Source organism: Acanthisitta chloris, unplaced genomic scaffold, assembly GCF_000695815.1.
Source record: "Acanthisitta chloris isolate BGI_N310 unplaced genomic scaffold, ASM69581v1 scaffold6037, whole genome shotgun sequence".
Classification (NCBI taxonomy): Eukaryota; Metazoa; Chordata; class Aves; order Passeriformes; family Acanthisittidae; genus Acanthisitta; species Acanthisitta chloris.
In genome coordinates this window covers 45,809-60,501 of record NW_008683073.1, presented here as the reverse complement: position 1 = coordinate 60,501, position 14,693 = coordinate 45,809, and the positions used below count along the sequence as shown (strand labels likewise).

Below are 14,693 nucleotides of genomic sequence, written 5' to 3'. Positions count from 1 at the left end.
ACACCCTCCCTTCGGACATTGAAATTACTCTAAGCTGCTTCCTTGGCAGCACTTGGGCACACTGCTCACCACCACCACATCCGAGCATCCTCCCTGTTTAGCTGTGATCCAGCACAATTATCTGTTGGGTGTTTCTTTACTGAAGGCTTTCAACTTTCTTAGTGTCCTGTACTTATTATCATCACTTCTGCAATCCTCATGCCAAGGAAGTTATGGACCTCTTGGATCTAATCCGGGAGAAGGCCAGACCATCTCTGGTATAAGGACAGACTGAGAGAATTTGCAGCTTTCAGCCTTGAGAAGGTTCCAGGCATATCTCACGGTGGCCTTTAAACATTTCCAGGTAACTCAGAAGAAACACAGTAACAGAATATTTGAACAGGAGAAGGACTCTGTGGAGGGACCTTTGTACAAGAGCATGTAGTGACAGGGCAAGGGAAGTAGCTTTCAAGCGAGAGTAAGTTTAAAGTAGTCTTTAGAACGAAATTCTTTCCCGTGAGAGTCATGAGGCACTAGCACAGGCTGCCCAATGAAGCCGTGCATACTCAATCCCTCACAGTGTTCAGGGCCAGGCTGGACTGGGCTTTGAGCAATCTGGGCTCATGGAATGTGTTCCTGCCCATGTCCAGGAACCAGATGACTGCTACGGTTCATTCAACATAAACCATTTTATGACTCATGTTGGAGAAGTTTGTGGAGGACTGTCTCCTGTAGTAGCGTTCTCACACAGGAGCAGGGGAAGATCATGAAGAAGGAGGGTCAGAGACGTGCTCAGCTGACTGCAGCCCCATTCCCTGTCCCACTCTGCCACTCAGGGAAATAAGGAAGAGAAAATTAGGAGTGAAACTTAGAGCAGGAAAACATGAGTCGAAGCTGGAAGATGTGTTTTAGATTTGGTTTTGTTTCATGTTCTACTTATTACCCTACTCTGATTAATTTGCTAATGAATTCAACTAATTCCCCCAAATCAAGTCTGTTCTGCCTGTGACTGTAACCTGTGTGTCATCTCTCTCTGTCCTCATCCCATCTCTCAAGTCTTTCATAACATTTTTTTCTTCCTCGACCAGCTGAGCAGGGGAGTGAAAGAGCAGCTTGGTGGGCACCTGGCATGCCTCCAGTGCTAACACACTACACCACATCTCTCCTGGACCTGCAACTTCAAATATTTTGTCATTTTGCTGCCATGAAAATAATAAAACAATTCCATTCATTTCAGTTGACAGTTCTTCCAAGGATCATGACTTTCTCAGGAATGCATAAATCTTCATTAATGTGCTCAACTTTATTTTTTAATTCAGGGTCTGCAGCTGAAAAGGGCTTTGTCTGGGTCATTGCTGTACTCACTTTTAACTACCTGACTCTGGCTGACCCAAGCTCTACTGGTACTGATCTGGACCTTTAATTATGGCATTCATCCACTGGTGATTCTCATATCACTGGTTACTGTGCCATTTCTGCCTCTACAGATACACTGTATCACTTCACCATGTCACTGCTCCCAGTTACATACTGCCAAACATACTCTCCAAGATCCTTATCCCATCTTTCTGAAAAGACAATTTCTTACTATTTTGCAATCTAAGTTGAGGCTCTTTTTCAATACATCTGAGAGCTCAGCCTGTTTCATACGCCATTTACATTCTGGATCCAGATAAGGAAGAAAACTTTCCATACGCTCCCTCCTGCAGCTCACCTGCATTTATTGCTATGATGTATCTATGCAAAGATCTCCACCTCCAAAACCTATCAGATACACCTACCAGTTGCCAATTTTTGTACTTGCTGTTCAACCTTACCTCTTCGTAAAAGAAAACATTCACACTCAGACTTCAACTAGATTCGGCAAAATGTCATAACGTTGCTACAACAATTATAAATTTCTCCAATCAGAAGCACAGCACACAGTTGCTGTTATTTACAGATTTTGCAGATGAATCAATCCACAATGTAACAGTTGCTCCACATCCATTTACACCACCTTGGTGTAAATTTACAAATCAGGTATTTAAAAAAACAGAATATGGAAGATAAAGAAGAGATCTTAATCACCATTAAAGGAATCAATTTATATGGCGCAAGTGATCAACACTGAAGATAACTTGTTTATAATTAAATAAATCAAATAATTTACTTACCATTGGCAGCCTGGATTGAAGCATCTGAAGATCATCATAACCATAAATCTGCTTAAAGACAGATAAAAATACATCATCGTTCTACACTTTGCTCTGATGCTGATCAATTTGTGGCTTTGATCAGAATTTGACTTAGGCCCATTCTATTTTAAACATGTACAGCAAAAGGTTGCACTGTGTTATCATGGGGCACTGTAGCATTTTAAAACTACTAGAACTAAGTGGTCTGTCACTCTGATGTTGTTTCCTGATGACAGCAGTCATCTGAGGAGAGTTTGACTGTCCCATCTTGAATACGGTGCTCACAGATGCATTGTTCCTCAATTTATGAAAAATCTACACGGCATTCAGTTCGGGAATAAGAGCAACAGCCCTCTTTGCTGTAATCACTACTTCAGAGAGCAGCACGGTTTAAGGTTTGATGATGTCCTGGTTCTGGCCAGAACAGGGTTAACTTTTGCAGCAGTCAGGAGGGGCATGCTAACACCTTGGGATTAGCACCTCAGGCCACACAGAGGTGGAGGGGTTGGGGGGCCTTCTTCTTCTGCATGTGTGTATTTGGGCAGCACCAAGTTCCACATAGTGTGCAATCGTGTGTGACACGGTTACCTGTCTTCTACACTCTGTTGTTCGTACAGTTGTTACTGTTAATTTTCTTGTTTCACTGCTGTTTCTAGCAAATTGTTCCTATCTCAACCTCTGATTTTTACTTGTCTGTGCCTCCAGTTCCCTCCATCCTGCCGCAGCTGGAGGGTATGGAGTGAGCAAGTGGCACATGGTCTGGGGTGTTTCAGCGGGAACACTAAATTGCAGAATACCACTCCTAAACCACCACAGCTGACTAGACGACAAAGAACCTTTGGTGTTCCTCTCACATTCTGTCTGATATGGAAAAATTACTAAAATAAAGTTTCTGATTCAAGAAAACCTAGATAACAAAAAGTAAATTGATCCTGGTCAGATCCCAGAAATATATCATTTCAACCATTACCATGGTAAATATATTCCAGCAACACAAACCTAATTCTATTTAAAAGGGCCTAAAGCCTGATAACACTGAAAACCATTGCAACATGCATGTCTAGCTTCAACAGCAGACAGATCAGGTCTGTACCAACAGAACTGCAGTTTACTATCACCAGTAAACCCCTAGTGAATATATTTAATATATTCTTTAGCATCTAGAACAGGAATTCCAGGTGTGACATGTGCCACCAGAAACGCCTTGGCATAGACAGCAGCAGGTCTGGAGGGCCCACATGCACCAAGGGTTAAACAATCAAGGACAGAAACAATGAAACTGCTTACTGGGTAGGCAGGCAGTAGTCCTCCAGGTCCCACAATATACTGGTTATGCAACAAGGGTGGTACACCTTGGGGCAGGTTTGGGGGAGCTTTGCCTGTAAAATCAAAATACACGTAGTTTAACAAGCGTTTACAAAAGAAAAGGCTTCAGCATCGAGACAAGACAGCTCATAAATTCTGGCAGCTACACTGTCTTAGCTTGTCAAGAGCAGAACTATGCAGAAGACTTTTGTGCTGTTTGATGAAAATGCTCCAAATAGCCTGAAGAGTTTAACCATGCCTCAAGGAAAGGAAAAGCACAGGCTACTTAAGACTGAAAAGAGTCCCACCAGGAAACAGCCTGATTTTGCCATGTACTTTCTCCAAGAGGATTACATGAATTACACAAAGTTCTTTCCTCAGTCCTCTCTGGAAGGCAAATTTAGACATCATTCTCAGCCTGGGAGGGCAAATTCTCTCCTTTTATTTTCTGCTCTGTCAGCACATTCTCCCTTATCATCAGCAATAGACTGGAAAGTACCAAAAGGCTGCCAGCATACTTTTTATCTATGACTTACTGCAGCTGAAAATAGCAAAGAGAAGACAATTGAAATGGTTTCAGCTGCCTCCATGAAGCAGCGCTAGGAAGCAGAACAGTGAAAGAACAATGCACTTCAGCCAGTCGTCAGACACTTCATTTACAAGCTATAGAAATGACAAATCATCAAATACAGCATGCTGGAAATACGAGTCAAGAGTGTGGACATCTTAGCGTAGTTATGGCTAGTGAGATGTTCAACTGACAGCCTTGCTGACTGAAATCCTCTATCTCTCCATGTGATCTATGAATATTGCCAACCTGAAGACACTAAGGGAGCTGCCCGTGTGGTAGAAGCTTGTATAGACACACTGGTAACGCTCAGGCCAAGGCTGTTTGTAGTGTTCATACTGCTTGCCATGCTGATAACTGAGGATGTGGTGCTAGTGGCTGAGGTTGAAGCAGCTGAAAAGGTTGTTGAGGGCTGGAGCGATGTCGTGTTCTCAATACTAGTATGCTAGAAAGGAGAGAAAAAGAATGAGGATCACAGAGCAAATAAACCACAGTGGAAGATGCTGGGAACACAAAAGAAAAATAGCAACAATCTTCTAATAGCAGCACATGCAAAAGAGAAGCATTATCTATATACCAAGCAAGCAACTAAGTTGCAAGCTTGTGATTTTATTTTGTGATTCAAAACCAAATATTATGAGAGCTAAATTCAAACAGCTATATCATCACAACATTATGCCACAGTAACTCAAATGTAACATGTATCATACCATCACCTGCATTTTGTCATCAGCTAACCTCTCCAGTGGAGACTAATAGACCAAATTTCAGAGACACTGCAGATAGCCATTTCTAAGTATGGGGTTCTTTTTTATTTTTTTTTCAATAAGTGTGTTATAAGAAGTCCATTTATTTAATTTCATCCCCTCTTGCTGGCATGAAAATTCCTCTACAGCTGTGCAACTGGCAAGCCTCTGTCATGGCTATTCCTGACCTAGTACAAACTGCAACTGGTAAAGACTCTTTTCCCCCACTAGAGGGCTGGCAGTCCTTCTTCCTGGAGGTAAGGCTCTCTCTTTTCAGTTCTTGGGCTACTGGAACACACAGAACATTCAGCAGGTCTTCATTGTCAGATAAACTGACTACATGCCAAACATCTGTTGAAACACAGACAGGACTTACCACATGTGATGTGCCTGAAGACAACACTGAAACAGGGGAGAGGCTGCTCTGATGATTGGAAAGGGAGCTAGAAAGAAATTGCAAAGAATTAATCAAATTATTTTTTCCTAGAACTATTTTTAATTAATATATATGCATATATACATATTTTTATATAAAAACACAGATAGGCAGTAGGACATTAGTTAAAGAAACGAAATTCTATATGAGTGTGTATACACATAAACAGTAGGATATTAGTTACAGAAAAATATTATCTCTAAGGGTGTATACAGGCATGTCTGTGTATGTATGTAACACACACACCCCTACAGGCATTATTCCCTTTAGTTAATATCCTATTACCTTTCAATGAAAAAGTTCAAGTGCAGAGACACTATTACTAACAAGAAACATCTGAAACACCATTCATTTCTATTTTTCAATTTACTGTGTTTTTAGAAAAACAACCGTTACTTCAGGAATTACGTAGCAATGACTCCAAGACACCAAGTCCAAAATCAGAAGTTTCACAAAAATACATTGTTTCTCATTCTTTCCCCGAGCAACTGCTGCTGCCTGCCATGGGGGACAGGTTTTAAGTCAGGCAGTGCTTTGGTTTGACTCACTAAGGTTATTTCTCACATTTTAAGCTGCATAATGTTAACTCTGCCACGGAGAACTGCAGGGTATTTGCCCCATACCTCATCCAAAGATCTCTGCATGTCTCCCTGAAAGGTGACAGAACCTGGTTCTTAAACATTTACACTGACAAAAGTTACACCTCACATTCGAGGCCAATAATGTACCTTACTGTACGCAATACTGTATACAGTATGCAATACACCAAAAGAACATTGAACAAAGGCAAACAAAATGAAGCTATAAAACACATGTATGATTTGGTGCTCAAAAAAGATCCCCTTCATGTGAAATCAGAAGCAAGAGAGATCCTAACCATAGAATTACTTTAGTGCTCTCTATGGAAACAGCCACAAGAAAACACAGCAGTTTTGATATCAAAGCTGAAGACTAAATTAGATGCCCTAATTGAAGGGCAAGCACTTCCGGCAGCTCTTCAAAGGGTGGGACCACAATAAATCATGGCAGCTTCATAGATTAAATTTCAACAACTAAACGTGGGGAGATGATGTTTCTAATGTGAATGGAACAGTTCTTGTTTGGCATATTTACTATTTTATTCAACAAAAAAACCACTAGCATATTTTAACAGAATTAACCATGTCCTAGCAGTGAAATAAGAAAAAATCCTGATATCCCATCATATCAGTTCCTATATTAACAGAGTATAAAGGTGAGTATTAAAAATATAACTCAACCAGTACAGCTTCAGGATGTCACCTGCTTGAGCAGGAAGCTCAAGTAACAGGCACTGAGAAAAATCAGACAGACAGTGAGAATGGGCTGAGTTACACTAAATGTAATTCCAGGAGCGTCAATATGACAGTTCAAAGTACCTTAAGGAAATGTCATAGAAGAAGAAAACAACCAGCTTTCCTGTGACATTATTTCTGCTTTTTAATTTTAAGAAATAAAAATATTCATTAAACCACATTATTTCAAAATTGGGCATGAAATAAACTGATAAGGATTTCATACATATGACACTGAACAAACAGCAGGCAGCAAGAAAGAGAAACTCGGGCAATCAATCTAGCTGATTTAGCTAGAACACTTGAAGCAAACCCCTTGAAACACAAAGTCGTTTAAATACCACAAAAATTTGAGGCCAGCAGCTGCTCTGCCATTAGGAGGCAGCCCAGAGCTCATACTTGGCAATCGAACCCATCTTGTACTCTTTTGAATCTCTCTTCTAAGTGCAGTTCATGTCAGAAAAGGGGACCTGGTGCCTGACAGCCCCACATGGAATCACCCTTACGCCTGCCCCTTCCCCAAATTTGAACCCCTCTCAGTTTATGACAACTCCTACCATACCTGCTTAATTGGGAGAGTGAGCTGCTGGCCAGATCACTGGACTGAGGCAAGCTGGCCAATGCTGCCACGTGCTGAGATGCTGAAGGCAGAATCGAGGCTGTGGTGGACACCACACTGGGCAGAGAACCAGCTGAAGGTAGTGAAGGAGAAGGCTCTGTCTTAGGTGCTGGAACTGATGAAGTAGCTGCAACAAGTTAAAAAGGAAGCATTCAAAGACAAATTCCAACACACCTGACATCCCAGCCTGGATTCACCAGCACAGTAGTATTCTCCTCTTGGTTTACAAAAACCTGGCCATTAAGGACTACTAACCATATCAAGCAATTTGACTATTAAGGAAAATTCAGAGAGCAACTCAACTATTATTTTTTCTCTTTAAGCTTCTTACTTACAACAGATTTATAATTTTCCCTGCTACACATGTAGCAAACAAGAGTCTTCTGCACTTCACCTACCACTATCTGGACCACTAGCTTTTGCTCACAAGTAATTTTAAAGTTTCTTGCTTTCGGTTCAGAAAACAGAAGTCATTTGTGCCTTTCCAAGGCACTGTACAACTCTAGTTTTACCTAGAGCTTTGTTTCTTCATCCCAACCTACACAGCACCTTTGGCTACACAGAGTAAAACTTATTTAACACAGATGTGCCTTTCCAAAGGATCATTAGATTGTAATAAGACACTGAACAATTCTAAGGCCCAACATGATTCCCACCTAATACATTTATCTCTTCTCCTGCAAAAGAAATATAAAGAATTAGAGGCACTCACTCACCAGTAAAACTCAGAAAAGAGCCGAGCCCTGCCCTCTGCTGGGCCACACTTCCTTACTGCAGAGACTACCCAGTGGGTCATCACTAACTCGCACTGCATGTGAAGACATTTTTGACTGGTCACCAAACAAAAGTCAAATACACATTTGGAAGCCAGACATCAATGCCTTTTCACTTTATTGGTTTGGTTTCCTTGCTAAACGATCCAAGGCAGGTGGGCTGCAGTGCAAACAGAAATCAAGAGGTCCTGGCCTTGGCAATAAGTATGACAGAGAAGGAAATCCAAGTGGCGCACACAGTTATGAAGGAAGCAACTCTATCACCTGATACCTCCTCACAATATTCATATAAAAAAGGAGTAAATCACATTTAAAATTCTCAACACACTTAGAGCACGGATCCCTTCTGAAAGTAAAAGTAGATGTCCTCGATATAAGGGACAGAATCACCATCTTAAGGTCCCTTACAAGGTGCCTGAACATAATGTGCAAGGCAAAGAAAACATGGACACAAGTAGGATGGTCAGAACTGTAACATATCAGTTACAATATGAACTAAAGGTTTAGCAAACACAAGATCTGGATATTAAAGGAGAGCAACTGCAAAGACAAGAGATGAATGACTAAGAACATTACAGCACATATGGAAGGTTAGTACTTTCAGAAGTTGAGAGAAATTCAAAATCATTTGGATGTATGAAATAGATTCAACATAAGAAAACTGATTGCAGTCTATGTGCTTGAAATACAGAAATAAAATCCAAATATGTCCTCAAAAGAGAACTGGCATAGGCAAAGAGATTAATAAAGCCATTATTGTGTAATATATAAAAAATAGAAATTTTCAGATCTGTGTTCTCCATAGCAAAAAGACAACTCCTGTAGCAAATTTCATAAATTCCTTATTAATGCTGCACATGAGAGTAAGAAAGCTATATTTATTTTTATATATATATATCTCTCAGACTTTAATATGATAACTCTTTGGGCATATAGACTCCTCCTGCTTATTTAAATTGAACTTGGCGCAAACAAAACACTGTCCCACTAATGACCTACCCGAAGAGATGTCTAAGAGGCAGTTAGACCTAAAATTGGAGTGTCAGAATTCCAAAACATGCTAATTCACACAGCAGTCCTTGAGAGCCTTCCACAGAGCAGTACATAAAGGTCAGAATAGTAAATACTATAAACTTTAATTACTTTAACTCTAAGAAGAGAGCTGTAGGGGTGCTACAAGTCAATACTACATTAGAAACAGGCCAAGATAAAGTAACAGTAACACCTGTACCAGAGCCAGTACTGAGGTATTGTTTGCAAGGTACCAAAGGACATGGTAGAGGGACTCTGTCCATCACCCTTATTCCCCAGAGGCTTCTAACAGGGCACAGGCAGCACTACACCCAGTAAGAGGTGCATTCAAAGAATGTGACTTCTGTTTCATTACAGTTAAATGCTATTTGCAGCTTCTCAACCGAGAGCTGCAAGAACTGCTAAGAAATTTTATATTAAATTTGAATTTCATATTTTTATTTTACATTACGTAATTTCAGGCAGGTAAATTCAAAAGAAAAGAAGAAGCAAAGCAGCTTCTCTAATTCTAAGGCTGTTTAGGTTTGTAGATTTAATAGAGCTGCTTCCATACTTCAGTTTTAGTCAAGAAGCAAGCAGTATCCTATGCAAGCACAAAATAAACTCAGACGGGTCAGCCAAAAATTAGTCACAGAAAACAATATAAAACCTTAAAGTCAATGTCACTGTTATACTTGTGTGCACAGCAAGCATTAAAGAAAGATCAGAAAGTCCTGCACACAACCAAACTTTGTGAACTTACTGTCAAGGGTTGCCTGTGTTCTAACACTGCTGTGTCCGTTCTGTAAACAAAAGAGAAATGAATGAGTACATCAACTTAGACGTGTACTAAATTTTCAGACTGAATCACACATCGAACATGCTTCATGCAAACTTCTATATTCATTCTAAATTGAAAGACAAGGCAGAAAATTAAATTTTTGCTGCCTTTAACAGAACCACATAAAGTTGCCTCAAGTGCAAGGTGTCCTGAACATACAGAACCCCATACACTGCCCATAATACACCCATCAGCAGAAGAGCCTCCCATGTACTGTATATAACAAACTTCAGGTTCACACCAATATGAAAGAAAGAATTGCATTAACATATAGGAAATGGTTGTGCTTTTGATCTAATGTAACTCACAATTTTAACTATCCAAGTTACACAGAGACGCCAATTTTTTTCCATTGAAAGATAAGACTTGAGAGGCACCAGTTGTTTTTTGGGTAACGCTGGAGTACAGAAGTGGATAGTCTATGCTTGATCCTCACCAGTACATACGAGCTAGTGCAGAAGACAAGTGTGACTGAGCCAACACATAACAAAGGCCAGAAGTAAATAAACTTACAAACTCTCACAAGTTCCTTAAACATTTCATAAATTCTCTTTAAAAAAACCCTACATTCCATATACAAAGAGAGCAGGTGATTTTGAGTCTGCCAAGAGAGATTCTCTCCGTCCTATATTTGACTTCTCCCTATGCTTATTAAAATAAAACGTGACAATAATTCCCACTGGTGTTTAAATCCAACAGAAAAATAATGCTGAAGGGGCCAAAAAAGGTTTGGGATCCGTTTCCTAGGTGCCATATAAATTTAATAAATAATGAACTTTTGGATAGAAACTGTCAAGTTATGGCAGAATACCATGACTAATATTTACATACAAAGATAGCTCCCTTTTAAAAAGCTTCAGAGAAGGAAACCAAAGTGGAATCTTAAATGCCATCACAAGAGAAAAAAGGTCAAAATACAATTTAAGATGTCAAAACCAATAAAATCACAGGCTCTAATATCCCAAGTACAGTACTGCAAAAAATAAAACCCTACACAGTAAGAAAGGAAAAACAAGTAAGAGGGTGGACTTGAGAATCCAAAACATCACTTGGCTTGGTTAAAACATTAACTTCTCAGGGTAATAGAAGCCTAGCACAGATAAGAATGTTTCCCCTTTTGAAAGATCTTATTTCTGAAACTGACTCACCGTAACTGCAACAGGGGTTGAATCAGACGGAGCCATGGAGCTTTGGTACGCTATCCTACTATGCACAGAAGTCTGGTCATAGGAGGAAGTTGTTACTGGGCTAGTGCTCTGGGATGAGCAGGTCAGGCTGGAAGAGCTGATGGCAGAGGTTGTGTAGGTGGACTCCTGTACTGTATTGGATATTGGCAAAGAGGTATTCAAAGGATCACTGGAAAAAGTAAAAATTATTTATCATCTTGGTAAATATCTCAAACATCTTTATGAAAATTCAACTCCTGTACAGTAATCTAGAACTAACTTAAATATGCAGACTAATCTACACTATTAATACCAGAAAATATAAAAATGATCCAAAAATTTAGATAATATTGTTTTGATCCCCAGTAATCACTGATTCAAAACCACCAGCTGCACTAAGCACCATTCACTCTCCTTGTGCCAGCCCAACCAAACCTAGAGTTTACACAAGAGCACTTTCCAGTCACGTTAATTCTACCTTCTTGAAGGATATATTAATGATTATAATCTCTCCTTTCATACAAGCAGACTGATAAAGTGTGACAAGAAACACACAGCCTTTCTATAATAAAATTCTAATGTTACAGAATGAACTATGCAAAGAGCAAAAATATTTAAAAACATGCAGGAATGTTTTACATTCCAAATAGTTTAAATCATGTATAAAACTGAAAATGAATGTGAAAGTTTATTTTCACTAATATTTCTGAATTAAATTCAGGAAGCTTTCTACTGAAGCCGATTTTTGAATGAATAAGGAAGAAAAAACAGATTACTGGTACATTAGTATTTATCACTGGCTGTTTTAGCATTTCAGTAAAAGCTTCTGCATACAGAGAGCTGAGATTCTTTTCTCATTGCATAAGAGCATCAGACCTGTAATCTGGTGCCAATCTACTAACACATATGTATGGTACAAAGGTCACCTCTCCTGAATCAAAAGGAGAAAAGTGTGGGTTGTGACCAACAAACCCTCAAATGTATCTCAAAATCAGGCAAACACACATGAGAAAGCAATTCTATACAGGGTAGCTTATTAAAGGGCTATTTATATTCATGTCATCTCCAGCTTCACATCCACCCATCCAGGGAGATTTTGATTATCACTAGAGAAGAAATTTCTCATTGAAGATGCAACCCACAGAAAACACTTAGTCTTACAAGTCATCACGCTTTCCCCTCCCATTGCATGGTAACTGTGTCTTGATGCTTTTGGCAAAGACTTGACCTCTCAAGAAGACATGTAAGAATGCAGGAGGGGAACTCACACATACTTTACAGATTTTGAGTATAAGCTATTGTTGGTCGACTGGCTGGGATTCTCACTGCTTGAAGTTGATCCAAACTCTGGGAGCGTAGGCTCTGATCCAAACTCAAGAGCTCCAAACTGAACATTTAACCCTGTCACATCTGCTGATCCAGGCATCTCCACTGCAGAGGCAGGAATCTTAAAGAAAGGAAAAAAGCTGTAATTGGTCTGCATGCACCATCTGTGTCAAATATACTAACAACTGAAATCCTCTCATCTCTTTAAGTCTTCTTTGGTTACTGCCTCAGACCATGATGCTAAGCAGAACTGTGACAACACTTTACATCACATAAATTAACTATGCTCCTAACAACCTGAAATTAATTCACTGATTCTGCCCTGATCTGGAGCTGAAACAGTAAGCTATGCTGATCTAAAATACTGAAGTGTCATATGTGTATGTCTCTGCCTCAGCCAATATTCATATTGTGGCAAAGTCAATCTGAAAATTGCTCAGCAACAGGTATTTCCCACATAGATCAACCACATATGTCCTTGGAAAAGACATCACCACTGTATTTTGGACATAATAACTATCCAGCTTAGGATGTCCTGATCTGTAAACCTGAAGTATACCTAAGTTTTTGCTCTCCTTCTCCCTAGCAACTTTTATACAACAGAGAATCATAGAATCAATTAGGCCGAAAAAGACCATTAAGATCATGGAGTTCAGCTATTAAACCCCACACTGCCAAGTCCTAAATCACATCCCTAAGCACCTCATCTTCACGTTTTTGAAGCAGTTCCAGAAATGGCAATTCACCACTTCCCTGAGTAGCCTGCTCTAGTGCTTGACAACATTCTCAGTGATTATATACTTCCTAACATCCAATCTAAACCTCCTCTGGTGCAACCCGAGGACACTTACTCTTGTCCTATTGCCTGTTACCTGGGAGAAGAGCCTGACCTGGCTACAACCTCCTTTCAGGTAGCTGTAGAGGGTGATAAGGTCCTCCTTCAGTCTTCTTTCCTGCAGGCTACACACCCCCAGCTCGCACAGCCACTCCCTGTCAGACTTGTGCTCCAGACCCTTGCCCAGCTCCACTGCCCCTCTCTGGTCTCGCTCCAGCATGTCAACATTTTTCTGGTTGTGAGGGGCCCAGAACTGAAACCAGGGTTCAAAGTGCCTCACCAGTGCTCTATACAGAGGGTGATCCCTGCCCTGGTCCCACTGGCCACACTATTGCTGATACCAGGTTTTTTTATGTTTTAACGTTTACTAAGGACAAGTCACCACTCAACTACCCACCTTGGATGCTGGAGCTATCCTCCGTTTTGGTGGTTTTATCTGTTTGTGCTGGGTCTGATGGACAGTCACTGCCTGGTTATCCATAGATACAGTGGGGAGCTGTAACATTTTGCTAACAGCTGTAGAGGTGTCCACTGGTGATGGCTCTTGGAGTTTCACTTGGGAGGAGGATGACTCCAGCCCAGGAGGAGGAACAGGAACCACCTGCATTTGTTGTTGCTGTCGCTGTGTCAGCTGGCTGAGAACTGGGGATGGGTCAGGCTGGGATTTGAAGTCTGGTCAGTGTTGGGAAAAAGAAGTATCAAAATTAAAGCACTGAACTCTGTCCTTCACTGTTCTACTCTTTAAGGAAAAATATGGGTGACCTGACACACTCAACAGTCATGATTTTATAGCATGTGCAAGTCTCTTTTAGACATCACACAAGTTTCACACTGAACATTACCACTGTAACAATAATGACAATAACTGATACCTTAAAGAAACAGCTGTGGGCAAGCATTATTTAGCTTTCTCCAAAAATATGAAAACAAATGTATCTATACAGTCACAAAATTATCACACACTAGTCCTCAAAACCGGTTACAAGTTATTTTAATCAAAAAAGGCAGGTTTCACTGTAATTAACTGTGCTGACAAAATGTGATTACTTCCAGGGGGTAAAGAGTTCCAGCTCAGGGGTATTAGGAGTTAAGATTCCCTGCTCCTACAAAGGAGATTTTCAACACAAATAGAAAGTCATTTACAATCTTAATATGGCTGAGAGTCAGAGAGCTGCTGGACATGGACAGTTTTACCCCTTTTGTATTTTTCAGGTGCTGAAAGCCATGAAGTGGCCCAGAGCACTGGTCAACCACCATAACAGATCTACAACATTTTCAGTGTGAAATATTTTTATTCAGTTGGCAAAGTCCATTAGAAAGCAACTTAAAATATAAATAAACATGGTTTTTTTCAGAACTTCTGCATGTCAGTGATAGCAACTGCTACTAAATTGGCTGCTTATCTAGACATAAAAACATACACATACATGAGAGATACAAGAGCTACTCTCTTCACAGTGAGAACACTGCTAGGAAAGACGGTGCAGAAACCTAGTTTGTAATTTTCACTGTTTCTACTAATTTACTCATTACATTAAAAATTAATAAAATTATGAACAGACAAAACAAGTAACCTGCATTATTCTCAGCACATTAGG

The 14,693-nt window shown here is 40.1% G+C and overlaps 1 protein-coding gene across 1 annotated transcript in view; it reads right to left on the bottom strand.

The window, feature by feature from the left end:
- Positions 1 to 2,135: 2,135 nt before the first annotated feature.
- Positions 2,136 to 14,693, bottom strand: part of UBAP2 (ubiquitin associated protein 2) — a gene marked incomplete at its 3' end in the record, with an annotated part of 52,109 nt that continues 39,551 nt past the window's right edge. The window contains exons 12-20 of the mRNA XM_009078767.1: positions 13,493 to 13,767; positions 12,209 to 12,381; positions 10,917 to 11,124; positions 9,691 to 9,730; positions 7,087 to 7,252; positions 5,152 to 5,218; positions 4,279 to 4,474; positions 3,444 to 3,535; positions 2,136 to 2,183 (exon numbers count right to left, since the gene is read on the bottom strand). Coding sequence (XP_009077015.1) covers positions 2,136 to 2,183; positions 3,444 to 3,535; positions 4,279 to 4,474; positions 5,152 to 5,218; positions 7,087 to 7,252; positions 9,691 to 9,730; positions 10,917 to 11,124; positions 12,209 to 12,381; positions 13,493 to 13,767 — 1,265 coding nt within the window. The remainder of the gene's footprint in view (positions 2,184 to 3,443; positions 3,536 to 4,278; positions 4,475 to 5,151; positions 5,219 to 7,086; positions 7,253 to 9,690; positions 9,731 to 10,916; positions 11,125 to 12,208; positions 12,382 to 13,492; positions 13,768 to 14,693) is intronic.